Here is a 27,792-nt window from a genome sequence, read left to right as displayed (position 1 = left end):
TCTCCGCCCCGCTCCCTTCCTCGCGCTCTCCTCACCGAGCTTTTTCCTCCGGCCTCGGCGCCGTCGTTTGTGCCAGCCGCCCAGCGCCGCACAGCGCGCCATACCCCGCCCCCACCTCCCGCGACGCTCCGCCCCCGCCTCGCCCGGTGTGCACGTGACCTCGCCCGCTGAGGAGACTGTGCGTGCGCAGGCGTGAGCCGCGCGGGGCGGAGCAAGGAAGTTCAGAACACCCTCCTGGAGAAAGGGGAAATGGGTCTGCAGCGAACGCGAGGCTCATTTGAATACTGCACTCCGCCCCTTTTGCGCGGGAGGCGGAAGGGGGTTAAAAGGGCCGGATGGGGAAAGGGGGGAGTGTTCTGCGTTTAGGTCACGCAGCGCGGGAGGGGCATGCAAATAAGGCTGTTTACATAGGCCTGCCCACCCCCTCCATGTCCGGAGCGCCGGAGAATGACGCGTAGCGGGGTCGGACAGTGGCATGCAAACGATGTTATTTACATGGGCATCCCCGCCTCCTCACGGCCCAAGAATAGAGATGTGATAAACGTATGCGCAGTTAGTTGGGAAATGTATGTAAATTCGCACATCAGTAATTTACAAAAGTATCTTCTATAACGGAGAGAAAGAAGTGCGGAACGCCCCTGAGAGAAGAGAGAGGGAACTGGAAGGGATGTAGCAAAATATGGTCTGCTCCATCCTGCCTCTTCCTGACTATTGTGGGAATCTGAATAAAGCAACCTAGGAAAGCTACCCAAAGACATTTATCTAACAGCCTCGGGCCTATGAACATTTTGGGCGACCCTGCCTAGAAGGACTATGCAGATGAACTCATTGAAGTCATTTAAATACTCTGCCCCCTCCACCCTCCACCATCACAAGGGCAGAGATGGGCGGGTGGGGGGATGAGGAGAGGGGCGGGGCTCAGGCCTGCCCTGAGTGGGTTAGTGCTGCCTTGGGGATGGCAGAGAAGTTGGGAGCGTCTTGAGGGGTCTGCACCTGTCCCTGGAAGAGCATGTGTGGGTTTTGTCATTTCACCAGGACACAGAGAGATAGACACCAGTCTCAAGTATGCATGAGTCAGGGTTACACAAGGACGCACATAGACGGGCATACTTAGGGTTCATGGTCACCCGCAGGTCACACCAAGTCAAACACACCTCAGGGGCCTACATACACAGTCACACATGCAGCAGACACTCCCTGTAACTTTCAAGCATCAAACATGCATAGATTTCACCTACAGATCTGAATTTTCATTCCCTGGCTTTGGTGCCAAACATCACGGGCCTCATGGGTACAATCACTTGAGGACACAAAGCAGTCACAAGCCAACAGGGTCTCACACACTCAGCACATAGTCCTACAGATACCATCACACACCCATCACACCCATCCCAAACACAAGGACATCAGCACTACACAGGTGGGTCTCCAGCGCATCTTGTCACACCAAGTGCGGTTAGAAATCCCCTCCACAGAAAATACCTGAGTCATGGTGTACCCTCACACCATATCCAACCCAGAAACATGACCTCCAAATGCCATTACATGTGGTTCTTCCATCAGGGACCTCTTCTGTCTCCCCTCCCTTCCCATCACCCCAAAATAATAGAGGCCAAGACACAGGTGTAAACAATGCTTTATGGAGGTGGAGTAGGGACTGGACAGGCCTCCAGGCAATAAATAACACGTACTCGCAACGGTGGGGCCAGGCGGGGAACTGGGGCCAAATGCCCTGGTCTCAGGCTTTAGGAACTCTTAGAGTATGGTTAGGGGTTCAGGGGGGCCAGGGGTTAGCCAAGACAGAGGAAGCAGCAGCAGGTACAGATTCCCCCTTCCCCCGTGGCTCAGTCTTGCCCCTCAGCCAGGCCCCACCAGGCCAGGGAAGGGGGACAGGTGGCGGGGCAGCTTCTCTGGGGCCAGGACAGGTGAGGGGCTCCGCCTCCCAGGGCCTGGGACTGGGCCCCAGCCAGGGCTGGTCCTGGAGAACAGGTGAGCTGAAAGAAAAGTGTGTGGTGAACTAGAGGGGTCCTCCAGCTGCCCAGCAGGGGTCTCTGCCTCATTCCTGGGTATCTTCCTGCCCTCCTACTGTGTCTGTCTGCCCATACCTTTCTCTTTCTCCTGGAGTGCCTACATTTTCCATCTGATTTTCTATTTCTCATCTGCAGCCAATTTGGGGCTATCTCTCTGAAGTTACTTGTATCTCCCTGTTCATCTGTCTCAGAAAGCTGACCCCTTGAGTCTATAGAGGAGTCTCAATATCTCAATTTCACATCCCCGCCTTTGTATCTCTGTGCCCCTATTTGTTCCTGGATCGCCCTGGCTCATTCCAGTGTTTTCCAAACTGAAGAGCCACATTTGGTTAGTGGTTGTGGCATCAGCTACAGATAGCATTACCTGGGAGCTTCTAGAAATCCGGGAATCACTTCAAAGTCTCTGGGGTGAGGCCCAGGCATCAGTAGCTATTAAAGCTCTCCAGGTGATTGCACTGCGTGAGTGGGTTGGGAAATCGGTTTGGTGGGCCTTGGCCAATTTGTCAATGAAACAATAAAATAGAATAGAGACCATCAGAGTGCACCATGTGTAATAGGAATATTGGTCCACAGTGACAGCAAACAGACTGGTGGGTCTCAGAGGCTGGGGGGATCAGGGAGTGACTGCCTATGAGCATGGGGGTTCGTTAGGGTAACGAAAATGGTTACAGAGGGGGTGGTTGCACAACTCTGTGAATGGACTGAATGGTGCACATTATAAGGGCTAAATTTACATCATGTGAATTTCACCTCAATCAAAACACAAAAACATTAGTGCTACGAAAGTATGTTTCAGTCTTTATGTGTAGTATGTTTTAGTCTTATATGTGTGTGACTGTATTAGATCAGAGTATAAAATAGATTTCCTCCTGCAGACTGGAGTCAGTAACATTTGAAAAAGCACAGTCTTATTACATTTGATTCACTGGGGGTAAACACTGAGGTGGATGCTACACTGAGCCCTCAGGGGAAGGATACACACCCATCCGTTGCTACACAGCCCTCATTTATTGAGTCTCCCCTAAGTGTCAGGCCCTGTTCTAAGGACCTTACATGAATTGATATGGTTAATCTTCACAGTACCTACGTGAGGCAGGCACTATATTAGCTGCAATTTACAGGTGAGGAACCAAGGCCCAGAGACATTAAATAATTTGCCCAGCATCACACAGGTAGGACATGACAGAGTCAGTTTAAACACAGGAAATGTGGCTGGGGGATCTCTGATCTGTCACCTCCTTCCCTTGTAGGATGGGGAAGACAAACATAAATACTACTGATCAAGGGTTCGGAACCGAATGCTTTAAAAAGTAGGGGGCAGTCGTGAGACTGCCCAGCCAGAGGCAGTGACCCCATCCATCTGGGAAGCTGATAAAGGTGCCCTGTGGGAAGAGGGGAAGAGTCAAGAGTTGTTTTAGCAGAGAGCAGATGATGAGCAGCAGCGGGCATGAGAAAGGAGGCTGGACAGACAGGCACACCTAACCAAGGCACAGCAGATGCAGAGGCATGGAAGGAAACGACTTTTCTGCCCAAACACTCACCCTTGACTCCTCTCTTTCAAATGCCATATCCATTCATCGGAAATTCTGTTGGCTCTGCCTTCAAAGTATATCCAAGGTCTGAGCACCTTCCCCCCACAGCCACCCCAGAGCTGCCAACAGTGGGAGGTGGAAGGAGGGGCGGGGGGGGGGCGTGAAACACAGGGAAGATTTGGCCAGACACCCTCCTAAAGAGGTGGGGATGGGTCCTGATCCTGTAGGATCCTGCAAGCCTGGCAAGGAGTTTGAACCCACCACAGGGAAAGTGAGGCTTCCTGGAGGAGGGGGAGGCGGAAAGAGATGGTGTTCCTGGCAGTGTGGCTGCGGTGGCCTGGGTGCTGGGGACAGGTGTGAGTTGAGGCGGGGGAGGCTGGCAGGGGCCGACACCCGGCTGGCAGCTTCAGCTGGGTCCCATGAACCCTGGGCACTATGGGTGGTTTTAAATAGGATCAGATTTGTGCTCTAGAAAGACCCAGGGGCTACATCACGAGAGTATAAGACAGGAGACAGAGACCAGGGAGGACAGGAAGCTATCCACCTGTCAGTCCCTCCTCCCGACCAACCTTGGTCCTGTCCACCATCTTCTCTCAACTTGACTTTGCAGTTGCCTCCTCACTGGTCTCTCAACAGCCACCCCACGCCCACCCCCATGTGGCCCCCAGCTAGAGGGACCCCGGGAAGACCCAAATTGGGTCCTGTCCCTTCTCTGCTCGGAGCCCTCCAGTGGCTCCCATCCCACCCAGGATATAACCCAGAGCCTCCTCAAGGACAACAAGGCCCTGTCTGATGATCTGCTTCCCGTGACCCCTGACCTCATCTCCTACTTACCTCTCCACCCCCCAATACACACACATACTCCACTCCAACCACACTGGCCTCCACGGCCTCCCTCATCCAGGCCAGGCATGACCATACCTCAGGGCCTTTGCACAGGCTGTTCTCTGTGCCTAGAACACTCTTCCCCCAGGGACCCATATGACCCCCGTCCTTCTCCTCCTTCAGGTCTTTGCTCAAATGTCACCGCCTCAGTAAAGGCTTTCCTGTATCATCATCAAACTCCACTCCTCACCTGCCCACACCTTTCTTGATTTTTCTCTTTATTATTTATTTAGCTCTTATCTCCTTACCGACAATACCATTTTCTTATGTGTCTTTGTTATTGGCTGTCTCCTCCCTAGAGCATGTTGGCCCCACGAGGACAGGGATTCTCCAGCCCACTGCTGGAACAGGACATGGCACACAGAGGACACTAGATAAGTATCTGCCCAATGGGTGGGTCACAGATCCAGGGCAGCGAGGTGGTGGCGAGGGAAGGGAGGGAAGGGACGTTCCTAAGGCCAGGGTGGTGGCTCCTTTCTCTAGGCTGTTTTTACATCTCTTTTCTCATTCTGTTTCTCTTGTCACCTCTCCTTCTCTGTGTCTGTCTCCACTCCCATATCCCCCACCCCCTTGCCAGGACACCGCCCCTGTTGTCCCCAGGCCTCGCGGTCCCACCTGGCTCTGGATGTCTCAGCAGCCACAGGGCTGAGGGGCCACGGCCTGGGCACTCCGAGGCTGCCGCAGTTGGCGGAGGGACGCGTCCCCGTACTGAATGCCTGAGCCCATCCTCTCGGGGTCGAGCTCACCTGGGGGGTAGGGGAGAGGTCAGGACGGGTCCCCCGGGGACCTCTGGGCCCTGCCTTCCGCTCCCACTCCCACGCTGCGCAGGCGGGGGCCTAACCTGAGTCGATCTTGTTCAGGATGGTGCGGGCACACTTCAGGAAAGCCTCCTCCACGTTCTCACCGGTGAGGGCGCTAGTCTCCAGGAACATTAGCTCTAGGGGACAGGGTCTCCGTCAGTCCCCAGCCTCCCCTTGACTCTGATCTGCCCCCTCTCATTCAGCCCTCACTCTGGGCCTCTGCTGCCCTGCTGAGAAGGGTCACCATCCCAGGCTCCCACCTCCACACCTCTTCCTCTAGAAAGTTCTCTCTGACCTCCCAGCATGGATCGGAAGCCCCACCTTGGGCTCCCAAGGCCCCCTGTGTCTCCCCATCCCAGCCCTGACCTCTCTGGGCTGTCACTATCTGCAAAAGATCGTATCCCCCTTCCCCACCCACTAACGGAGCCCACGAGAGCTAAGCCCAGAGTGTCTTTCACACTATGTCCCCTGCACCGTCTAGGACAGGCCCAGGCCCGCCGCAGTCCACCCTTCAGCCACGTGACAAGGCCACACAAAGAGTAAGGCCCAGGACTCACACCCACGACTTTCTGATGAAACACATGCTCCAAACCTGGAGAACATGTAACAGACCTTGAGCCAGTAGATGTTTGGCCGACACGAAGTTCTCAAGTGAGTTTATACTTGCACACCTTCTGCTATGGCTTCAGTACTGACCATGCCACTAATGCTGGTGGCCTGCTAACCTGGGGTCGACCGTGTCCCTATCTCCCTTATTCACAAAACAGGCCTGTCCCCTTGGGCCATCGGAGTTTGCAACCTCCACGTTACACCAATACCCTGCACTGGCAGAAACCTAGCCACATCCGGGCAGTGCACGGGCCAAAGCTGTGCTCCCCATGGACCAAACCCCTTTAGTCATCACGTACTATGCGAGGCAGAAACACCGTAACTCCCACTTGCCAGATGCGGAAACAGGACCTGAGTGGTCATACAGCTCACGTGGGGCAACACTTGAATTTGAACCCATGCCTCTAAATCTCCACTTTCTACCGCTCGGCACACCCATGGGCTGTCCCTGCTTCTCTGCCAAGCCCCCTTCCCCCCACTGGCCCGCCACAGGGCCCTCACCATTCTCCTGGGCAAAGCGGGAGGCCTCCAGGAAAGTGACCTCACGCTCCGGGTCCAGGTCCTTCTTATTGCCACAGAGGATGACCACAATGTTGGGGCTGGCCAGCGTGCGGGCATCCGTCAGCCAGGCGGCCAGCGAGTTGTAGGTCTCCCGGCTATGGAAAAGGGAGAGAGGAGGGAGGCAGGCACAGGACAGGGGCCCTGCCCAGGCCCTGCCCCACCCTCTCCTCTCCCTGCACCCACCTGGTGATGTCATACACCAGCAGGGCTCCAGCCGCGCCTCGGTAGTAACTCCGCGTCACCGACCTGTGGGGCCAGGGGGACCCAGTCACCCCCGAGGCTGGGGTCTGCCCTGAGATTGCCCCCCTCTGCAGAGAGAGACTGGTGGTTCGGAGGCCCCCCCTTCACTGCTGACCCATCCCCCAAAAGCTGCCAGTGTGGTCTGGTCTCGCCACAATTTCCTTCTCTCTGTCTCCCTCAATCTCTGTCTCCTTTAGCTATCTGTCTGTCTCTGTCTTTCGGAGTGTCTTCACTGGTCTGTGTCCTCCTGTCCGGCTCTCTTGTGTGTCTCTCATTCTCTGTGTCTCTGGCTCTGCTCCTCTCAGCCTCGCTCTTGATCTCTTGTGCGTTCATTCATTCATCTCCCCTTTGCCCAGTCCTGGCCAAGTGCTCTGCAACTACATCGGCTTGTCCCTCTCCCGCTGTGTCTCGGGGAGGCCCCCTTTCCCAGGGTGGCCCACTGTCTGCACCTCCAGGTCACGCCCTCTGGGTCCATGTGGAACTCAGGCAATCATTCCATGCGTTTCACTGAGCACTTACTGCAAACCCACACAGGCCGCACACCCTTCGCCCTCTGTCTGTCTCTCTCACACCGTGGGATCTACACACCAATATTAACTTAGTGACGACGACATGCATGACCCCCCTTCCCCGTGGCCTCGATTCCCTCAGGTGCCTTCTCTGTCTCTGTTCCTCAGATTCAGGGTTTCTACGCATCTCCCACCTTTTCTGCAGCCGTTTCCTGAAGACATACTGTGCGCTGAGCCCTACACCTCTCTCTCTACCCTCCAAACACACATCCATTTCTCCGCCTCTCTGGCTCCGCCTGTCCCACCCTCCCCGTCTCAAGCTCTGACCTCTTTCTCTTTGTGTCTCTCTATTGCCCTTATCTTGCTCTTCTGCTCAGTCTCCTTCTCTCTTTCTCTGTCCCTTTCTGACTGGGTATCTCTCTTTTCAGTTTCCCTTTCTCTGTTAATCTCTCTCTTTCCATCTCTACCCCTTGCCCCTACCCCAAGCGCCTCTCCCGGGGTACTTGTGTTCCTCTGGCCACATGGGTCTGTCGCTGTCTCTCTAGGATCTTTCGGTCTCTCCCTCCACTAGGCTTCTTTCTCAACGTCATTTTCTCTCGCTATCTCTGCTCTCTCCAGGACGCCTGCTCTCTCCGGCGAAAGGTAACTGTACTCAGTCTCTCTCCCCCGACCTTGCCTGCCCTCTCAGTGTCTCCTTGCTCCCAGTGACTCTGCACACACGCCCCCTCATTTTCTTTCCTCTGCCCCCTGTCCCCCCTACCTTGGGAGCCTGGCCCACCTACCGAAACCGCTCCTGGCCGGCTGTGTCCCAAATCTGGAGCTTCACAGTCTTCCCACCCACGTTGACCACCCGAGATCCAAACTCCACGCCGATTGTGTGGTTGGAGTCCTGTTTGACTGGGAGCGGGAGGGAGAGAAGAGGCAGTGCAGGGGCTTAGAAGATTTCTGTCCTCCAAGGCCTCCTCAGCCTGTACGAAGCCATTCTCGTTGCGGGGGTGACTGAGGCTCAAGGAGCGTCTAGCAAAGAATACACACCGAGGCCAGGACCAGGCAGCCAGCCCTGGAACTGTACCTCTGGCCAGCCCCGCCCCTGCCCCCCACGCCACACCCACTCCCACAGTTCAGTGATCCCGGGACCACGCCCAGAAACTCACACTTATTCTCAATGAACTGATGAAGGAGACATGATTTGCCAGTTCCTGCGCTGCCAATCACCAGGAATTTGAAGAGGAAGTCTGAGCAGGTGGAGTCAAAATCAGGAGAACCCATACGGAGCGGATGATAGACGGCAAGAGATGGAAACCAAGAGACCATCACAGTTACAAGGAGACAAACAGACGCAGGTAGAAACAGAGCAATGGGTAACAGTGGTAACAGGTAGTTCTTACAGAGAGTTTACCACATACCAGGGACAGTTCTGAAGTTCATTACTTACATCAACGGCTCACTTTATTGTCAGAAAAACTCTATGAGAGACGTATACTAACAGTCATCCCCATCTTCCAGATGAGGAAACGGAGGCCAGAAAGGTTAACTGGCTTGCTCAAGATCCCACAGCTAGGCAGAGCTGGGATTCGAACCCAAGTCAACTGAATCCAGAGTTCAAAATCTTTGCTATTATGTTGTGAAAGCCATCCTGAAATCCTCCCCTTCACGATTTCACCTCCTTTCACTGTCTCGTTCACTCTACTCTAGCCTCTGGCATTCAGTCTATTCCCTGAAAATGGCAAGCTGGTTCCCACCTCAGGATCTTTGCAGTTGTTCCCAAGGCTTTTGTTTTATTTGTTGAAAGAATGTAGCTCCTTCTGACTCTGAAACCAGTGCTCTTTCTACCGCACCCTGTCCTCCCATCTCCAATTCATCCCTTCATCCAGATTTTCCAATTCTCAGCCCCTTCTTCCCTCCTTCTGCCCAAGGCCCTGCCTCTATCCTCAAGTTTAAGCCCCACCCCACGTCGCTAGTCCCTCCCACCTCCTAATTCAAGGACAACTCATCCCCAACCCCATTCCAGATCTCTAAAGCCAGAGCAGTCCCAGGTCCACAGCATCCCCTCAGGATTCTCCCAGCCCAGCAGGCTCAACCCCTGCCATTCACAGTCAGCCCCACCCCATCCACTCAGGCTCCGCCCCGACGCATTAAGGCCCACCCTTTCTCTCAAGGCCTGCGCAGATCCATCGGCTCCCTCAAATCCCGCCCGAGATCTATTTAACCCACACCAGACCCTAGGCTCCGCCCAAATAGATGGAGCTGAGCCTTAGACCCACTAAACCCCTCCCAGTATCCGCTAGGCCCTGCCCCATACCAGACCCCGCCCCCTGGCACATAAGGCCCCGCCCCGTTCCCCAAAGGCCGCATCCTCCCCGGGCCCGGACCCCAGACTCTGGCTTCGGCCCACCACCCTCACCGTAGGTCTCGGCCATGACTTGGTCGCGGCCGCTTGGGGCCGCAATATGGCGCCGCGGCCGCGCCTGCTTCTCGGCTGGCAGCCGCTCCACTCCGGCTGCAGCCCCGGCTCCTTCCTACTCCCGGGGCCGGTGCCGCCACTTCCGCCTCCACCCCCCTACGGCGCGACCCGCTAGGGCTGCGGGATACCAGGCCACGCTACCCAAAGGCAGGGATTGGCGAACTCGACGGCCAGGAGGCGAGGCAAAAGGCGCGGATTGGCGGCGTGAGGGGGGGGACGTGCCTAGGGGGGCGGGACCAAGACAAGCGATTGGCGGAGCAAGTGGGAAGGCACCGTACCGAGGTGCTTAGCCGAGCTGAGAAACGGATTTGGTCAGGAGTGCGGGTGTAGAGTCGAGACTCCAGATTGGGTAGGAGCGGACCTAGGGGCGGGGACACAGCTGCAAAGAAGGGGCAAGGGCAGAATTTACAAGAAAGACCCTGAAGAAGAGCGGGTGCTGAGCTGGCAAGGGCTCTTCCTGACCTCAAAGGCAAGGATGAAAACTGCGGGAACACGCGCAGACTAACCTCCCACCTCCCTTTTCGGATGATCTTCCGTGAAAACCTCTATTCTGCGATGCGTGTCTTCCTCATGGTTCGATTGGCTCATTCCCAATAGTTCAACCCCCTCCCATTGGTCTAGAGAGGACACTACAAGCCGCAACCGGGATGTTCTGGTTATTCGCCTTCTCATTTGCTTGTGTCTGATATCTAAGCTTAGGTGCCCACCTCCAGTACCCAGCTTGGGGCAAAGAGCTTTTAGGGAGTCGAAGTCTGCCTAGCAACCACTGACGTTACCACAGTCTGTGGGTTGACTGGCCAAATTCAGGAACCTGGGGAAGCATTTCCTTTGTTACCCCCCTCCCTCGCCCCCACATAAAGACCACAGAGACCCGCAGTTTGCATTTGGCTGATATATTTGCATAAAGCCGGGAAAGAAAAAAAAAACCGGCAGGGACAGTGGTAGGCTGAGCTCACTGGCAGTAGAAATCCCATTTCTGAAAAAGAGAAAGGGAAAACAGTGGGGAGAAAACCAGCGGTCACACCACAAAGGATCTAGCGGTTTTAGCAAAAGCTGTAGCAGCAGGGGCCAGGTTTGGCCAAACATGCTCTGCAAATTAGCCCGGAGCCCTCTAACCTTCGCACCGCTCAACCTGACATGGACTTAGAAATCACTCCGCATTTTACAGATCAGAAAACTGAAGCACATAGCGAGGCAGCCCGGGAGCCAAGGGTAGAAGCATCACTGCCCATCATCACAGCCCAAGAGTCCTCCCTCCAGACTCCTGCCAGCCCCCAAGAGACTCACATCTGTCTTCACATCGATTTTGCCAGGTTTCAGGGTCTGGTCCTCACGGACAACACTACTGGGGAAATAGCCCAGGCGAGCCGCCAGATCTCCATAGTAATCTCCCTGAACCTGGAAAGGAAGAATCAAAAGCCAGGGTCTGGGAAGATGGCAAATTTATTCCTGCTGAAGACCTTTGTACATTTTTTTCTTCCTGGTCTTCAGCTGGCCCGCTCCATCCTTGTCACTCAGATCTCAGCTTCAAGGCACTTGCATGGATGCCCTCCCTGACCACCTGAGGTAGTCACCCAGTCTGTACTCATTTCTCAAAGGAGCATGTATTTGCTGATGTTTTTTGATGGCTTGTCTCTTTCCATGAGAATAAAAGGAATCATCCACCGTTAGTTCTTTCTTGAGTGTCCCTAAGAGACTGGTACCTTATAGAGTTCAGGCCCTCTAGTTGCTCAACAAAGTAAAAATCAAGTAGATCACAATACCCCCTCCCCCGCCAAACTGTTTCAGTCCACCCCTTCAAACTGTCCCTTTAGGTGAAAAATCAGTGTGCGCTCCCACCCAGCCCCATACTCTTCTATCCTCCCAAGACTCACACTGCCTCCCCAGAAGAGCCGCCCTCGGCCCTTCAGCTTGGAGAAGACGTACACGACTTGGCCCCTGTGTATGGTCAGGAAACGGCAGTCGGGGGCCACGTAGTCTTGCAGGGCCACAGCCATGGAGATGGGGTCTGGGGAAGGAATAGAAGGGAATGACAGCACCCTCCACACAGGCTGGCAATCCAAGCTTCCAGTGCCCCCCACCCCCTCGCCCCCAACCTCCCAACTCTTACAGCTGCATTCCTCATCAGCACACAGCTTGCGGTCGGCCAGCTTGGGCATCGCGTGGCCCCCGACGCTCGGCCCGGGGAAGGCAGACAGCAAAATGAGGACTCCGAGGAACACTGGCAACCCAGCCATCATGGACTGTAAGCAAGAGAGTAACCAGGGGCGAAATGGGGTCTCCAGTTTCCTCCTGCCCTCCCTCTCCCCAGCAGCACAAGGGAACCTGTGTTCTCGGTCTTGTCTCCGCCCCTTAAGTAGTCCCAAATTTTGCCCACACCACCTATGGGCTGCTACCCAGCCAGAACCATTTCAAGGACAGGGTGAGGGCTGCCTACCCACATCTGCCGAAGCAGCCCAGGCCGCTCTAGCCAGCCTACCCCCTCGACAGTCAGAGGCCCAGACGGGCAGGTTGAGATATTTGATTCCATCTTGAGTCTGCTTGGGTACCTGGGCCCCTCTGAGAACAGAAACAGGGAGCCAGTACAGAAAACTACCTTGGAATTTCCTGTGAAGGACGGAACAAGGCAGCCCTTTGATTCCCAGGATCAGCCCCCACTCTAAAGGACCGAGCATTACATGCCAGACCTTACTTGGGCTAAGCGACGCTCTACCATAATCACTACCCTCACCAGTCACTCCCTGACTGGGTGACCGGGGCTCAGCTGTTTTTCCTCTGAAAGCCTTGCTTTTCTCCTCTGTATAATAGGGACAATGAAAGCTAGCAGTCCTTCGGGCACCTGGGTGGCTCAGTCAGTTGAGCGACCAGCCTTGGCTCAGGTCATGATCTCACGGTTCGGTTTGTGGGTTCAAGCCCCACATGAGGCTCTGTGCTGACAGCTCAGAGCCTGGAGCCTGTCTTCAGATTCTGTGTCTCCCTCACTCTCTGGCCCTCCCCTGCTCACGCTGTCAATCTCTCTCTCTCAAAAATAAATAAAAGAAAAAGAAAGCTAGCAGTCCTTTAAAGAGCACTCACCACATGCATGAAGTTGAGTCAGTTGCCGGTCAGGAGAAGGTGGTGGGGGATTGGAACTCAAGTGTCAACCTCAAAAACTGCACTTCAAATAGATCCACATGCCAAGACCATTCTCCTGGGTGGCCATTTCTGTCCCCAGGCCTTGTCACCTTTGGCCTCGAGTCCGAACTTCCGTGAGGGGGAAGCAGATTGGGCGCACGTGGGCTTGGGGCTGGGGAAGAATCCGTGGGGGGCGAAGCCTGGACTGAAGCCATCTCTATGTACCCAACACGCGGCACCACAACCGTGGGGGAGAAACCGTGCTGCCCACACGTCCCCTCAAAGGACTGGCTTTTCTTGATCACCCGGGACCGTTCCCCAGGCCCTCCACCCCACCACCCCGTTGTTTGTACCAAAACACAACGTTTGCACTCAGCGTTTCCGTTTCACTCACCACTGCGTGTCCTAGCACATGACAGGTACTCAGCAAGCAGGTGCTGAAGTGACGGTGTTTACTAAGTGCCTGGCAGGGGGTATGTGTGTTGGGGGCAGGGGTGAGTACCGACAATACCACAGTATTAACCTTCAGGATTCTCCCCTCACCCGGGAAGAAAATGAAGCTTAGAGGGGGGACGTCAATGGCTCTCGGGGAGCAGCTGAGTCCACCAGGCAGACGACAGAAGCCAGGACCTGCTGGTCACCGAGCCCGAGGTCCCAGTGTGGTGGGTGAGGTTTCCGCTCACTGTCTGCAGTACAAGACAATTTCTTTCCCCTTTCAGATGCTACAGGGAGAAAGACTATTTGGTGCTTTAAGTCTTCTTCACTACAAAGGCTGATGTTCCTCTTTAGTAGAGGGGTGCCTGGGGGGCTCAGTCAATTGAGCATTGGACTCTTGATTTTGGCTCAGGTCATGATCTCACAGTTTGGGAGTTCCAAGGCCTGCACTGGGCCTCTGCACCGAAAGTGCAGAGCCGGCTTGGGATTCTCTTCCTCTCTCTCAAAATACATACATAAATAAATAAATGAAAATTTTAAAAGAGCAGAGCAGGAGGAGGCCTGGGCTTAGAGTCTTTGCAGGAGAAGATATCCAAACAGAATTTAACACTGTCTTCCTGTATTTATTTTTGTGGTCAATTTTCTACTTCTGGCAAAGGATCTCATTTTTCCATCTATATGGCATGAAGAGTCTTAAGCAATACACGTATGTTTTTTGACTCAATTAAAAAATTTCTAGGGGTGCCTGGGGGGCTCAGTCGGTTGAGTGTCCAACTTCAGCTCAGGTCATGATCTCACAGTTCATGGGTTCGAGCCCATCAGGCTCTGTGCTGACAGCTCAGAGCCTGGAGCCTGCTTCGGATTCTGTGTGTCCCTCTCTCTGCCCCTTCCCTGCTCATGATCTGTCTCTCAAAAATAAATAAGTGTTAAAAAAAAAAAAAGAAATATATATTAAAAAAATAAGTAACACTAAAAAAAATTTCCTGGGCACCTGGGTGGGTCAGTTAAATGTCCAACTTCGGCTCAAGTTATGATCTCATGATTCATGAGTTCGAGCCCTCGATCAGGCTCGATGCTGTCAGTGCAGAGCTTGCTTCGGATTCTGTCACCACCCCCTGCTTTGCCCCTCCCCTACTCACATACACTCTCTCAAAATAAATTTTTTTAAAACTTCCAGATCAGGGCACCTGGACGGCTCAGTCCATGTGGCTCAGGTCACAAATCTCATGGTTGTGAGATCTAGCCCTGCACCTGGGAAACTGATTGAGATTCTCTCTCTCCCTGGGGACGCCTGAGTGACTCATTCAGTCAAGGGTCAGACTTCACTCAGCTCAGGTGACCTCACGGCCCATGCTGGGCTCTCTGTTGTCAGCACAGAGCCACTTTCAGCTCCTCTGTCCCCCTCTCTGTCTGCCCTTCCCCACCATGCTCTCTCAAAAATAAACGTTAAAAAAAAAAAAAAAGATTCTCTCTTCCTCTCCCTCTGCTCCTCCCGTGCTCTCTCTCTAAAAAATAAAATAAAATTCCAGATCTAGCGTATGAGGGACTAGTAAGGAAGGTCCGTATCCAATCTCCCTTCCACCCTTAGCTTCAGGTGGCTTCACTTGGCTTCACTTGGCTGTCTGACCAGAAAGCACATTTCCTAGACTCCCCTGCAGCCGGGCCACAGGGGTCAAAGCTGGCTTAGCGGCCTGCCCCAGGCTCCTGGCGGGCAGGCGGGCAGGCAGGCCAGCGGGGTAGCTTCCGGCGCGGGATGGGCCAGTTCCATCAGCAGCAGCGGCACCTTCCTGGACTCCAGCTCAAGTCACAGGTCGCTAACCTGAACTCAAGTGTCCCCAAGCCAGGCTGCCACCCTTACTATTCTTCCAATGAGTTCCTGAGTACCCCGTTCCCTTCCTTTTCTTCCTGAAGTTTCTAGCATGGTTTCCGCGGGATTGCTACTGTGACAGAATGCATCTCTGTGAAGATCTGAAAAAGGTGAAGAAAAACCTCTTTTTTCTGGGTGGCTCAGTCGGTTAAGCATCTGACTTCGGCTCAGGTCATGATCCCGTGGTTCGTGAGTTCAAGCCCTACATTGGGCTCTGTGCTGACAGCTCAGGGCCTGGAGCCTGCTTTGGAGTCTATGTCTCCCTCTCTCTCTGCTCCCTCCCCTGCTTGTACTCTGTCTCTCTCTCTCTCAAAAATAAACATTAAAAAAAAAATCAAAGAAAAAAGAAAAGAAAAACTTCTTTCTTAACACTCTATCATGTTAGAAGAAACATATAAATCTACAAAGTGAAGTGTACCCTTAAAGATAGCATCCTTGTGCAGTACACAACCTGCCCAAGTGTACATGGCAGCCTGGGTTCCAATTTCCTGCTCTGAATGCTGATGGAGACAAGTAGAAAATTTTCCAAGGTAGTAAAAGTGACTGGAACTTAGACAAAGTTATACCCTATTCTGTGTTTTCCCAAGGTTGCAAACCCCAACATCCTGAGAGGTCCAAACACCCAGAATATTCTGATGTATGAGAAAGGGAGGCACAGAGGATAGAAAATAAAAACGACAAATGGTTGTGAAAAACCAAACCTCAAAAAAAGACACTTTAATTCCAACCTAACAGCACCAGGTGCAATGTCTGGGGACAGACTCTGGGTACAATGCTGTGTGGCGACCACTCACTCACACACGGCTCTGAGAAGGCCCCCGAGGGGGACTTACCTTCAGGGGGCTGAGCCAAGGGGGGAAGGGGTGGCCCCAGAACAGGGGGCAGGGGCAGGCAGGGGGAAAAGGTGCTACTTCTTGGCAAAAGAGATCTTCATGGCATTGTTCTGGGTGATCTTGAAGCCCTGCAGGGCATCGCGGGCGGCCCCTGCCTGTACCTCGTTGTCAAACTCCACGAACGCAATGTCATGCCGCCCAGGGACCAGTCGGACCTCCTTGAAGCCAGGGAACCTGAAAGAAGGGAACAGACCTCAGGTATCCAGACTCGGCATTTCCTTCTAACGTTCTGGCATCTGGGGCACAGAGGCCAGGGATGCTGCTGAACATCCTACAGAGCACGGCATGGCCGCGGTAACAAAGGACTATCCAGCCCCAAATGTGCAAAACGCTAAGTTGAGGAGCCCTAACACAAACAGGTGCACACAACTAAGCGTATCATTTAAGGAAATATTTTAACATGAACACCTACACAACCACAAATAACCTAAATCAAGAGACAGGACACTGCCACCATGTCCTTCTGCAATCATAACCCACCCACCCCATTCCAGAAACAAATACTACCCTGACATTTTATGATCTGCTGTTTTTCTCCATTCCCTCTTGTCTTTCCCACCTTCCTTACCCATTAGGCAACCATCTTCAAGTTTACTGGGTATCCTTTCTTCTGCCACTATTCTTACAAAACGTGTATCACTTGGTGAGCCTGGGTGGCTCAGTTGGTTGAGCGTCCGACTTCAGCTAAGGCACGATTTCACAGTTCACGGGTTCGAGCCACATATAAAGTTCTGTGCTGACAGCTCAGAGTCCAAAGCCTGTTTCGGATTCTGTCTCCCTCTCTATCTGCCCCTGACCCCCTCACGCTGTCTCTCAAAAATAAACATTTTTTTAACATTTATTTATTTTTGAGAGAGAGACACAGAGTGAGAGTGGGGGAGGGTCAGACAAAGAGGGAGACCCAGAATCAGAAGCAGGCCCCAGGCTCTGAGCTGTCAGCACAGAGCCCGATGCGGGGCTCGAACCCATGAACCCTGAGATTGTGACCTGAGCTGAAGTCCGTGGCTTAACCAACTGAGCCATCCAGGCGCCCCAAAAATAAACCTTACAGAATAGATGCATATTTTTTTCTATTTAATTCAGTTTTTCAAAATTCCCTCTCCGTGCAGTTAGAAAAAGAACCATCCGCGCTGCTCTGTTCGTCCAACTGCCACACAGAAGGTCACAGTGAGCAGTGTGTCTGACCCCTCCCTTTTCCCGGGCTGTCTCCATCTCCCCATCAGGACAAATGCCCATCCACACCCCTTGGGATTTGCTTAAGAGTTTCTTTATGGGGCGCCTGGGTGGCTTAGTTGGTTAAGTGTCCAACTCTTGATTTCAGCTCAGGTCATGATCTCACAATTCCCGAGTCCAGGCCCTTCCTGGGGTTCTGTGCTGATAGCTGGGAGCCTGGAGCCTGCTGCAGATTCTGTCTGAATCCCTCCCTCTCTCTGTCAGCCCTTCCCCCACTTGTGCACAGTCTCTCAAAAGAAATAAACTTAAAAAAAAGAAAGAAGGGGCGCCTGGGTGGCTGTCGGTTGAGCCTCCGACTTTGGCTCAGGTCAGATCTCACGTTTGTGGGTTCGAGCCCCTCATCGGGCTCTGTGCTGACAGCTTGCTCAGAGCCTGGAGCCTGCTTCCGGTTCTGTGTCTCCCTCTCTCTCTGCCCCTCCCTGCTCATGCTCTGTCTCAAAAATAAATAAAACATTAAAAAAAATTAAAAACAAAAAAAGAAAGAAGTTCTTTAAGACGTAAGATCACAAGCAAGGCCAACAGGGGAGAACACACTCCCCCTTCCTTCACTAAATAGCGACAGCCACAGTGGTCTACACCCCAGCACGCGAGATTTTAAACATCCCTGACCCCCTCAGATGCAGTTCGAGCATGCCAATTTTGGCCAATCTAGCCCACGCTCCGTGCCACCTCATGGCAGTTTTATATGCACCTTGTGCCTCTGATTTTGAGGCTGGAAAGATGAGGCCTGGAGCTTTGACTCCCCGCCCCTCACAGAAGTGGAGGAAGGTGAGCACATTCAGCCACTGCCTCCAGTCACTGTCCTGCCCACACGCCCCAAGCAGGCCCAGGGCTCCACCTGCACCACCCCAGACCTGTGCCCATGGCGCCATCTCCTGGCCATCGCCCTCTGGCCCCGCCCAGTTACGGGCGCCACTTACTGGTTGAAAAGCATGGACAGCATGAGCTCGTTGGTCTCCTCGGGCAGGTTGGTGAGGAACAAGATGTGATTTGGCGGGTTTTCTGAAAGCTGCGAGGAAGTTAACAGGCCCCCGTGAGTCTAGCGGGGACTTCCTGCCTTCCCATTGCCCACCCCCTCCTCCGCTGGAGGTCTTTCTGGTCCTTCGCCTGATGTTGCCTGTCCACACTGCCTTGCCCCCACCAGAAGGTCAGCCACAAAGAGCACCGCTGTATCCATTGGCAGGTGCTCGGCCAAAGTTCACTGAATCAATCCAGGCTCTGGCTGCCGCTCCAGCCTCACCCGGACTTTGCAAAGCTCTTCTAATAAACATACCAAACTCTCTCTACCCCAGGGCCTGGCCGCACTGCCACATCCTTATTCTTCTCATCTAACAGCACCTCCTCTGGGGGGGCCTGCCCAGACCACCTTCCCTAAAAAAGCACCCCCGCCTATCCCTTTCAAGTCCTAAGTCCTGAACGTCTGTAGGAGACCCCAGAAGGAGACACTCACAGGCTGGGCAGGTGGCATCTGTCCAGGCATAAGCTGCTGGGGGGGCATGGCCCCTGGTGGCATCTGGCCAGGCGCCAGGCCTGGAGGCGGGATCATGCCTGGCGGCGGCATGTAGGGAGGCTGGCCCGGCATATGGTGCATGATGCGGGGTGCCTGTGTCATCGGGGGCATGCCCTGTGGAGAGAGGGAGGGCAGGACTGAGCAGGGCAGCCAGTGGCCAGCAGGAGGCTGGTTTGGGGTCAGGAGGAGGCAAAGAGGAGAAGAGGTTGTCAGAAGAAATACAAGGTGTGGAAGACACAGGGGGAAAGACCCAGATTTGGAAAAGAGGTGAAAAAGGGACCTATGGATGGAGCGCCTGGGTGGCTCAGTAGGTTGAGCGTCCGACTTCGGCTTAGGTCACATTCTCACAGTTCGTGGGTTCGAGCCCCACGTCGGGCTCTATGCTGACAGCTCAGAGCCTGGAGGCTGCTTCGGATTCTGTGTCTCCCTCTCTCTCTGACCCTCCCCTGCTCGCTCCTGGTCTGTCTCTCAAAAATAAATAAATAAATAAAATTAAATGCCGATCCTTTAAAAAAAGAAAGAAAAGAAAAAGAGACCTATGGAGACAAAGGTCACCCAAAGGGAAATGGATGGAGCAAACGGGACCCAATCTTTAACAACGACCTCAATCCAGAAAGTTAAAAAAATTTTTTAAAAGTTTTTCTAACATAAAAAAATCAATGTGACCCAACTGTGTTTATCACTATAGGTGTAGGAAAAAAAGACTGGAAAAAAATCAAACCCTGACAATTGTTAACAAAAGGAGCGGAAAGAAACACTATTATAATGAGCAAGCTGTACTTTTCCTTCCAAAAATAAACTTCAAGGGAAAAAGAGAGAGAGAGAGGGAGAGAGGGAGAGAGAGAGAGAGAGAGAGACCTGCGGAAAAAAGAACACAACAGAAGACAGAGGTGGATAGGGAAGGTCAGGGCCGATGTCGGAAGAGACAGGAAGGGTGGTGGCAAGGTGGGAGAAGGGAGCCAGCCCAAGGATACACACCCAGGGAGACAGGGCTGCTGGAGCCAGAACCACAGCTGAGGACAAAACAGTGGACAGAAAGCTGGGTGCAGGGGAGGGGCGTGGGCAAGAACAAGAAAGCTAGGCAGTGACCCCGATACTGTTGCTGACAAAAGGGGAGCTGGCGTGGGTCACAGTGGGGACCAATACAGCGCAATCTGGCCAGAAGAGCCAACGTGGAGACTCAGAAATAAGGAGTAGATGCAACTCATCTATCTTACCAGGTGCTTTCTCGATGCCATTTAGACAACAGGATGGCTCTACTTTTTGTGGCCTCACAAAGGTCAGGAAGAGATTTCCCTGTTTCCTTCTAGAACCTTTATTCTAAGCTGTCGCATCAAGGTCTACAGTTCATCTCAAATTAACTGATGACGTTAGGGTAGGACTCATTCTTTGCCTTACAGATGCCTAGTTGGTCCAGCACCGTTTACTACCCTCCCCCTCCCCCCAAAAAAGGCTTTCCGATTATCAGACCCCAGTGGTGCCTTCACAAGTTGAGAAACCATGCCTGTGCAGACCTATTTCTGGACTCTTCTGTGACTTGGTCCATCTTCCTCCCCCGAGGCCCACATCACATCGTCCTGAGGGCGGCAGTGGGCCCACCAGCTTCATTGTCACCTGCCTTGCTTTCCCTTTCCACGGACACTTGCAAACACACTGCCAAGCGTCCGCAAACTTCCTGCGAGCATTTTGATAGCGACTCTGCTGAGTTTTAGACCAATGTGGAGAACTGACTCCTCTGAGCTCATCTCCCGTTTCTCCCAGCGATGTTCTCCTTCGGTGCGTGGTTTTGCATACCTTCCGCTGGATTTACTCCTGAGCCATTTTTAAGTGTGGAGCCTGCTTCTTTGGTGCCAGCACACAGAAATAAGACTGACTTCTTCTGTTCTGACCTGATGACTGGCGACCCTGCTCAGTTAAATTCCCTAATCCAAAAAAAGTTGATTCATGGCTTCACCTGGACTTTCTGCACTGGCATTAACTTAAAAGACACAGACAGCAGGATCAAGGTTAAGGGGAAGGAAAAAAAAAACCAAAACAAAGGACTGAGACACACAGAAAGATCCTGAGAAGGCCAGGCAAGCAAGGAGGCATTTCCAAGTACAGACACCCTTACACAGGTGTTTCATCCCTGAGACAGGTGCGCGATTCTAGAAGGAAATGCAGGGGAGGGGGTCTCCCCCCAGCACACACTGGGCTCATAAGCCGGGCTGCGCGGCTGAGGAAGGCCCGGCAGGGGACAGGGCAGGGTCTCCGGGCTCTGGCTTACCGGGACAGGCCCCTGGACAGCGCCCACCACGGGGGCGGCTGCCCCGCCCTGCACGGCCTTCTTGGCAGCAGGGGTCTCCTGGCTCTTGGGCTTCCGCTTCTCCCGCTTGCGGTCCCGCTCCACGAAGGTGCCCTTCATCTTGGCAATGATATCCGAGTCGGTCTTGGCATACTGAATGCGCTGCCAAACAGAGCAGAAGGGTAAAGAGCGTGGATCTACTTCAAGGCCAACTGGCCTGGGTACAAAAGCAGAGCTTCCCAGTCACTCCTGAGGCGGGTGACGGAAATCACCAGCCTCAACATCCTCAGCTGTACAATGGGGACTGTGGGGTTTCCTACTTGAAAGGGGGAGTGGAAGGGCTAAATGAGCTGAAGCGCTTTGAAGAGTAGCGGGCACACGTAAGTGTTCGGTCACTGGGTCGCTGTGATTTTGCAGGGAGAATGGGACAGTCCTGGGCATTGGGCAGAAGCCCGGGAAACAAGGCCAACACGGGAACAGTGTACAGGGGGGGTCTGCTCACACAAAAGTTCAGACTCCCAGGCTAAGAAATCTCATCCTCAGTGGTCTTTGGAGAACCTAGGCTCTGTGGGCACAGCAGTGAGCCTACTGAAAGGCCCCTGTCCTCATGCTGTAATCCACTGAGAAAAGACACAATGGAAAAGGATTAAAAAGTGAACTGGAGGCAACGCCTGGGTGGCTCAGCCGGTTAAGTGTCCAACTTCAGCTCAGGTCATGATCTTATGGTTCATGGGTTCGAGCCCTGCATTGGGCTCTGTGCTGACAGCTCAGAGCCTGGAGCCTGCTTCGGATTCTTTATCTCCCTCCCTCTCTATCTGTCCCTCCCACTCATGGTCTCTCACTTTCAGGGGGGGAAAAAAAAAAAAAAAAGGGAACTGGAGAAGGGGTTCAGAAGCGTTGAAAAATGAAAATTTCAGGGGCACCAGGTGGGCCCATAGAGCATGGGACTCTCCATCTTAGGGTTGAGAGAGTTCAAGCCCCACATAAGGCGTAAAATCTACTTAAAAAAAAAAAAAGATTACGAATTGAGAATCACAGGGCACCTGCAGGGCTCAGTCGGTTCAGTGTCCAATTCTGGATTTCAACTCAGGTCATGACTCAAGTCTGTGAGATCGAGCCCCATGTCGGGCTCTGCAGACTGGGGAAGTTGCTTGGGATTCTCACTCCCTTTCTGCCCCTCCCTGGCTGGCGGGCACAGATGTGCTTATGCTCTCTCCCTCAAAATAAATAAATGTTAATAAAAAAAAAGAAAATTTCAGATGTGGTTAGGAAAAGCCTCAGCGATGTGACACTGATATAGACAGAGAAATGGAGGGAGATCTAGGCAAAGAGCCTTCTAGCAAAGTAACAGCAGAGCGAAGGAGTGGTTCAAGGAACAGTGAGATCCATGTGGATGAGGAGGGAGGAGGTAAGATCACAGAGGCAAGGAGAGACTCTAGAGACCTTGGTGAAACTTGGCTGTTTTTCCTGAGAAAGCTGGGAGCCATGGAGTGTCATAGGCAGGGAGTGATGAGAGTTCACTGGTGTGCTAGAAGCAGCGCGGTGGCCGCGGCATGGAGAACAGCTTGTGCGGAGCGGGGGTCAGAGTGGAGACCAGCTCAGTGGCAGGGGAGGGGCGAGGAGCAGGGAGTGGTGGATGTTTTGAAGGTGGGGTTGACAGACACCCCCTCCCACCCCGCCACTGAGCTCACTGGTGCTCGAGTGTCTGATAAGGTCCAAGGGGTGGTCTGGGAAGCAGAGCAGGGGAGGAAGATCAAGTAAGATCATGGTTTTTATCCTTCAAAAGCTAATTTCTAGCTGCTCCAGGAAAACATGGGCAGACGTGGCAAGTCTGGGCTCACACGCCCAGAGGAAACAGAAGGCAAATCAATGCCTGCCCCCCCCAACATGGAGGGGAGGGTTCCAGGCTACCCCATGGCCCCCGGGGGCCACTGGCTTCCAGAGGAGGTGACCTGCACACCTCGGCTCTTGCTGGTCCCTACCCAGGGGAGTAGGCGCAGGGAGGCATATTCCAATCAGGTGCAACTCAAAAACTGGTTAAGAGAGACGTGGGGCGGGGGGGGGGGGGCCAAGAACCAAAGCTATCTGCCAGTGACGTATTTCTAGTTCAGGGCCGGCACTTTAAGCCACTCCTCACCTCCCAGCAGGCAGCACCCCCTCCAGCCAGGCCAGCCTTAGTCTCCTGAACACCTGATTCTACCCACTGACGGCCCGGCTCCAGTCCTAGTGCAAACCCTCACACCCGAGAAGTTGGCCCAGCCTCCTCCAACCTTCCCCCTCTACTCCCTTCTCCCCCAACAGCCAGGGGCATCTCCCTGAATCCTTCCACAGCTCCCCAGCACCCACAGAGTCAAGTCCACTTGCAAGACAAACTCCGGCCCCTGGATCTGACTTCCTACTTGCTCTCCAGGCCATGCCCTCCTCCCAGGCCCACCCTTTCGCTCCAGCCAAACAGACTTGACCCACTTTCCTAGTGCTCTCGACTAACACTTTCTCCCTTCCCCCCCCAGGCAGCCTTTCTCCTCGAAGCCTGCAATCCAGAAAGCCTTCTCTGAGCCGCCCCTCCCCAGTGGGTGAGGTGCCTCCCCTAAACTCCCCAAGCTCTGCGCACCTCCCCCAGCCAAGCCCTGACACCTCTAGGAGGCCACCATCTGGGGTCTGAAAGGGCAGGGCTGGGGGGGGTCCCCCACCCCCACCCCAGTACAAAGAACAGCAGACGCTGACAAACCGCAAGAGAGATGCCCGACTTGAGGGGACCAGGCCTCCCGCCCCCACCCAGTCTGCCACAGAACTCACCATGGGCTTGTCGTAGAAGGGGAAGCCCTGCATGGAGCGCAGGGCGTTGGTGGCGCTGCTGACCTCCTTGAAGATGACAAAGGCCTGGCCCCTCATCTTCAGGCTCCGGGAAACCAGGATATCCAAGATCTGGCCAAACTGGGAGAAAATGGCGTACAGGGACTTCTTCAGCTCTGCAGGGGGAGGAAGGGAGGACCCACTGGGTGACTGGGGGTCTTGGTACCTTGTCCTGGGGGCTCTTTCAGAGCCAGGCGCAGCCCAGAAGAGACACCATTAGCCAAATGCCATGGTGCCACAGGTCAGGAACCCCCAAGGGGGGGTGGCAATACCAACAGCAGCCAAGAAGTACCCAGGGAGGGTTGTGTGTGGTCCCCTGTGCGCACGGACAGCACTGGTACCTGCCCCTGGGGCTGCCGTATGATGAACAGGAGCCACACGTAACAGGGCATGTGGTAAATGCTCAATAAACGTGAACATTCTCTTCCTTGTCACTGGCACCTTGACCCAGGCCTGGCCAACATCTCCAACATCGTCCCCCCACACTTCACCCCACTCCCATATCTCCAGCTGCACTGGCCTGACAGCCCTTTCTCAGGCTGGTACATGTATGTGGCCTCAGGACCTTTGCCCTGGCTGCTGCCTCCACGACAAAGGCCTTTCTCCTTCTGTTCAACCAGGTCTCCGTAAAAGTGTTCCCACCTCAGAGGCCTTCCCTGACCACCATGTCTAAATAATTGCCACGAGGGGTGCCTGGGTGGCTCAGTCCTTTAAGCGTGCGACTTTGGCTCAGGTCATGATCTCATTGTTCATGGGTTCAAGCCCCACATCGGGCTCTGTGCAGACAGCTCAGAGCCCAGAGCCTGCTTCCCATTCTGTGTCTCCCCCTCTCTCTGCCCCTCCCTTGTTCATGCTCTCTCTCTCTCAAAATAAATAAGTAAATAAATAAATATAAGTTAAATAAATGCCACCTGTTGTCACTGTCCCCATTCCTTGTACCTCACTGCTTTTCCTTCATGGCATTTCCCGCATCCTGATGTCACGGTTAGCTGTCCTGAAGAGCCACAAGCCTCTCCGCTGTGTTTGCCACAGTATCCCCACGCTCGGTGCACACTCGAACCCACGCTTCTCCGAAAACACTTGCGTGAATAACAATATCACTAAATGTCTTTTTACGGAAAGAATTTCACTAAATTCTTACAATCGCTTCATCAGGAAGCAACTGTAACGGTCTCAGTTTTACTAACATGAAAATAGATTCTCAGAGAATTCGTCACTGGCTCAACACAGGTGTCCCAAAGGTCCTGGGAAGAGCCTACAGAGCTGGGATGGGGACCAGGGTTCAAGTCCATCTAAACCCAATGCCACCATAGCTCACTAACAAACTGCTCTACCTAACAGAAAATACCAGGGCGCCTGGGTGGCTCAGTCAGTTGAGCGTCTGACTTCTGCTCAGGTCACAATCTGAGTTTGTGAGTTCAAGGCCCTCCTCAGGCTCTGTGCTGACAGCTCAGAGCCTGGAGCCTGCTTCAGATTCTGTGTCTCCCTCTCTCTGCCCCTCTCCTGCTTGCGCTCTCAAAAAAAAAAAAAAAAAAGGAAAGGAAAGAATACCAATCTCATACAGAGAAGGCATCTGAGCTGAAGGTGCTCACTAAAGACTAGATGAGGAAAGAAGAGAAAATTCAGGGGAGGGGAGGGTGAAGAGAGAAGTAAAAGGTTTTCTGGCACAATTAGCCAAAAATTCTCCTGCCACCATTTCTGGTGTTTGTCTCCATCTACCACACCCATGAACCCAGTTTGGGGTTCAGTCATTCCCCCTGGACCCTGGGCCCCTTTCCCTTCTCCCCTCCCGCCCTCTCAAGTGCACCCTCCACACTTCCGTGTCCTTCCCCTGGCTCCCTGATGCCCTCAGGACAAGTCTATTGACCTACCCGACCTCAAGATCCCATGAGCCATCAGTGCACTGCTCACTGGAAGGTTCTCCCGGAGTCAGAAGCCCCCGGCACACCCAACTACTTGGTAGTTTCCAGAATGGCCTGGGCCCTCTCTTGCCCCTAGATACCGCCATATGTTGGTCCAGGTTCGGAACACTCTTCTCCCTCACCACCACCTATATATTCCTTCTTCTACCTGGAACGTTTTCCCAAGACATCTCCTTTCCTGTGAGAGGAAACAAATCCCTCTGTTCAGGTGCCCACACCCAGCCCTGACCTTGACCCTGACCGTGCTTCCCAATCATGGGCCTGGCGACTCTGGGCTATCACTGTCTGGCACAATGGAATGTGGCTGCATGAAGGCCAAGACCAGGACTGTCTGTCACCGGGTGTTTCCCCAGCGTCACACGGAGAGCTAGCTGAGCAAGATACTCTAAGAGCATATAGCGCATTTCCATGGCTTGTTTTCTTCAACAGTAACTTTATTGGTAACCTCAAAACTTAATCCCAGCAAGCTCCTGGGGCTCCCCCAACAATTGTCCCAAACTGATCAGAAGAGCTAAGTTCTATCCAGCCCATACTAACTGCCGGTACCATAAAAATCAGCACTGCTTAAATGTTTAGCTCATTTAATCCACGTAATGTTCGTGCAAAGGAAATACTAGCACTTTGTTCCATTTTCAAATATAAAAAATAAGGTTCAATCAAAATGATAAAATGAAAAAGTACGTCCACTGTCAAACATGGAGCTCTTAAGAGGAATTCCGTAGTGGTGGCCTCAACCATTTTACCTTGCTGTGTGACCTTGGGCAAATCACAGCACCCGAGTCTGTTTCCTCATCTGAGAAACAAGAGCAATGGCTCTTTCCTGAAGGACACGTGTCGAAAATTGACCATAAAAGAGATTTACATACCAGTACCTGGTAGTAGTGTTAGCCATCGTTACTATGATTTCATTTTCTTTTTGAAATTAACCCTATCCATTGTGGGCTGATGGCCAAGACCACCACAGTGACCAAGCCAGTATCAGAGCTCACCCTCATGGTCGCACAAGAACAGCCCCGAACAATAAGGGCTTGGGCGGGAGATGTCCAGGGCCTATGGGAAGTCAGAAGCAGGCACCTGAGGGGAAAGAGGATGGGGAAGGCTTCTTGGAGGAGTCCTGTGAGCTGACACGTTGAAGGATGAACGGTGACCACGCTGAAGGGCAAGCTGTTAAGACGAACTGAAGGAGTGTTAAAGACACAGGGTGCAGGGTGGGCAAAGGCTGAAAGATGAACTCTAACAGTTTGGCTGGAGAAAGCGAAGGAAGCGAAGTGAATGCTGGGGATGGAAAAGTGGGCCGGCTCACGCGAGGTACCCTGGAGTCTGGACTATCCTGAGAACTCACCATCCTTCTTGATCTTCTCGTTGAGGTTGTTGATATAAATAGTGTGGTTGGGGCGGGTCTCGGGAACTGCCATGGAGAGAGGTGCCGAGGTAGAGCTGAAAAGAAGGAAAAAGGTAACTTCAGCCCTGGGTCTCTCCGAATCCTTTGCCCCAAAACGGGCTTAACGGGCTGCTCAGGGGTCCTCCTTCCACGAGGAAGTTAGGCGAGGCGAGAAAGAAGCAGAGCTTGGAAAACAAAGCGAAAACAGGACACGGCTTCGCCTACCCGCGTGGGAAATCTCAAGAGGTTTACTACGAGTCCCAGGATGCTCTACGCGAACCGGTAGGCGGAGCGTCCTAAGTGGCGACTCCCATAGGCCCACTGGCTCAAAGGGCGGCCCAGGAGAAAAAGCCCGGATATAAGAGCCAGTTATGGAAAGAGACAACTCTGCGGCGCCCTAACCTCGCGCCGCAGGGAGGTAGTTTCTCCACACGGGGAGCGGGAAAGTCCAGGCGCCAAGTGCTCCGCCTGCCCGGCGTAGATGACCGCCTGCGCCCGAGATTACTTACCAACAGAGCCGCAGCTCCCGCAAGGGTCGCCTCCTACGTTTCTGAGAGACGACTACAAAAGCTTCCTCCCCTGGTTCCGCCCTTGTTTTTCTGCAAGCCAATCCCGTGCCGAAACTCAGTAGCTTGACCAATCAGAGTAATCCTTGCCCCTTGGGCCAAAA

At 53.5% G+C, this 27,792-nt stretch overlaps 4 protein-coding genes and 1 long non-coding RNA gene across 9 annotated transcripts in view; 1 reads left to right on the top strand and 4 right to left on the bottom strand.

Annotated features, from left to right (window-relative positions):
* The window catches only part of EGLN2 (egl-9 family hypoxia inducible factor 2), a 9,010-nt gene extending 8,866 nt beyond the window's left edge, over nucleotides 1-144 (bottom strand). The window contains exon 1 of one of the 2 annotated variants that reach the window (XM_029925102.1): nucleotides 36-144. The gene's annotated coding sequence lies outside the window, so the exon portion shown is untranslated. The remainder of the gene's footprint in view (nucleotides 1-35) is intronic. The other variant, XM_029925101.1, reaches the window with a different exon arrangement.
* A 1,474-nt stretch (nucleotides 145-1,618) lies between these two features.
* On the bottom strand, nucleotides 1,619-10,233 carry RAB4B (RAB4B, member RAS oncogene family). Of its 2 annotated transcripts, none has more exons than XM_029925283.1 (8): nucleotides 10,137-10,233; nucleotides 8,321-8,401; nucleotides 7,949-8,063; nucleotides 6,601-6,663; nucleotides 6,358-6,512; nucleotides 5,289-5,384; nucleotides 5,063-5,193; nucleotides 1,619-1,994 (listed from the first exon to the last, which is right to left on the bottom strand). In XM_029925283.1, the coding sequence occupies exons 1-7, from the start codon at nucleotides 10,216-10,218 to the stop codon at nucleotides 5,078-5,080; spliced, it is 708 nt and encodes a 235-aa protein (XP_029781143.1). In that variant the 5' UTR covers nucleotides 10,219-10,233; the 3' UTR covers nucleotides 1,619-1,994; nucleotides 5,063-5,077. The 2 variants fall into 2 exon arrangements, with proteins under 2 accessions (XP_029781143.1, XP_029781144.1); XM_029925284.1 differs by lacking the exon at nucleotides 10,137-10,233 and adding an exon at nucleotides 9,571-9,752.
* On the top strand, nucleotides 9,888-11,307 carry LOC115280410. Its single transcript, XR_003903760.1, has 2 exons — nucleotides 9,888-9,979; nucleotides 10,799-11,307. It is a non-coding gene; the product is annotated as an uncharacterized LOC115280410 (long non-coding RNA).
* Nucleotides 10,541-13,961, bottom strand: MIA (MIA SH3 domain containing). Of its 3 annotated transcripts, XM_029925286.1 has the most exons (5): nucleotides 12,068-12,532; nucleotides 11,741-11,873; nucleotides 11,505-11,638; nucleotides 10,918-11,028; nucleotides 10,541-10,606 (listed from the first exon to the last, which is right to left on the bottom strand). In XM_029925286.1, the coding sequence occupies exons 1-5, from the start codon at nucleotides 12,158-12,160 to the stop codon at nucleotides 10,583-10,585; spliced, it is 495 nt and encodes a 164-aa protein (XP_029781146.1). In that variant the 5' UTR covers nucleotides 12,161-12,532; the 3' UTR covers nucleotides 10,541-10,582. The 3 variants fall into 3 exon arrangements, with proteins under 3 accessions (XP_029781146.1, XP_029781147.1, XP_029781145.1); XM_029925287.1 differs by lacking the exons at nucleotides 10,541-10,606; nucleotides 12,068-12,532 and adding an exon at nucleotides 12,706-13,961 and having other exon boundaries at nucleotides 10,613-11,028; XM_029925285.1 differs by lacking the exon at nucleotides 10,541-10,606 and having other exon boundaries at nucleotides 10,613-11,028.
* Nucleotides 13,962-15,731: 1,770 nt separating this feature from the next.
* SNRPA (small nuclear ribonucleoprotein polypeptide A) lies at nucleotides 15,732-27,739 on the bottom strand. Its single transcript, XM_029925530.1, has 7 exons — nucleotides 27,632-27,739; nucleotides 27,084-27,178; nucleotides 23,763-23,935; nucleotides 20,949-21,128; nucleotides 18,623-18,796; nucleotides 18,093-18,181; nucleotides 15,732-16,113 (listed from the first exon to the last, which is right to left on the bottom strand). The coding sequence occupies exons 2-7, from the start codon at nucleotides 27,154-27,156 to the stop codon at nucleotides 15,954-15,956; spliced, it is 849 nt and encodes a 282-aa protein (XP_029781390.1). The 5' UTR covers nucleotides 27,157-27,178; nucleotides 27,632-27,739; the 3' UTR covers nucleotides 15,732-15,953.
* Nucleotides 27,740-27,792: the final 53 nt, after the last annotated feature.

This window comes from Suricata suricatta, chromosome 16 (assembly GCF_006229205.1).
Source record: "Suricata suricatta isolate VVHF042 chromosome 16, meerkat_22Aug2017_6uvM2_HiC, whole genome shotgun sequence".
Lineage (NCBI taxonomy): Eukaryota > Metazoa > Chordata > Mammalia > Carnivora > Herpestidae > Suricata > Suricata suricatta.
Note: the sequence above shows the minus strand (reverse complement) of the source record. Positions and strands in the feature narration are given on the sequence as shown.

Coding starts and splice junctions, on each gene's coding strand:
- RAB4B (XM_029925283.1), bottom strand. CDS start 10,218: ATGAGCCAATCGAACCATGAGGAAGACACGCATCGCAGAATAGAGGTT. Junction 6,664..7,948: donor GCCGGCCAGGAGCGGTTTCG/GTAGGTGGGCCA, acceptor CTGGCCCCACAG/GTCGGTGACGCGGAGTTACT. Junction 5,194..5,288: donor CCTGAACAAGATCGACTCAG/GTTAGGCCCCCG, acceptor CCTACCCCCCAG/GTGAGCTCGACCCCGAGAGG.
- MIA (XM_029925285.1), bottom strand. CDS start 12,160: ATGGAATCAAATATCTCAACCTGCCCGTCTGGGCCTCTGACTGTCGAG. Junction 11,639..11,740: donor TGCTGATGAGGAATGCAGCT/GTAAGAGTTGGG, acceptor TTCCTTCCCCAG/ACCCCATCTCCATGGCTGTG. Junction 11,029..11,504: donor GGCTCTTCTGGGGAGGCAGT/GTGAGTCTTGGG, acceptor CTTCCTTTCCAG/GTTCAGGGAGATTACTATGG.
- SNRPA (XM_029925530.1), bottom strand. CDS start 27,156: ATGGCAGTTCCCGAGACCCGCCCCAACCACACTATTTATATCAACAAC. Junction 18,182..18,622: donor AGATGCCACCTGCCCAGCCT/GTGAGTGTCTCC, acceptor ACTTCCTCGCAG/CTTTCAGAAAACCCGCCAAA. Junction 16,114..18,092: donor CTGTCCATGCTTTTCAACCA/GTAAGTGGCGCC, acceptor CCCTTCTTTCAG/GTTCCCTGGCTTCAAGGAGG.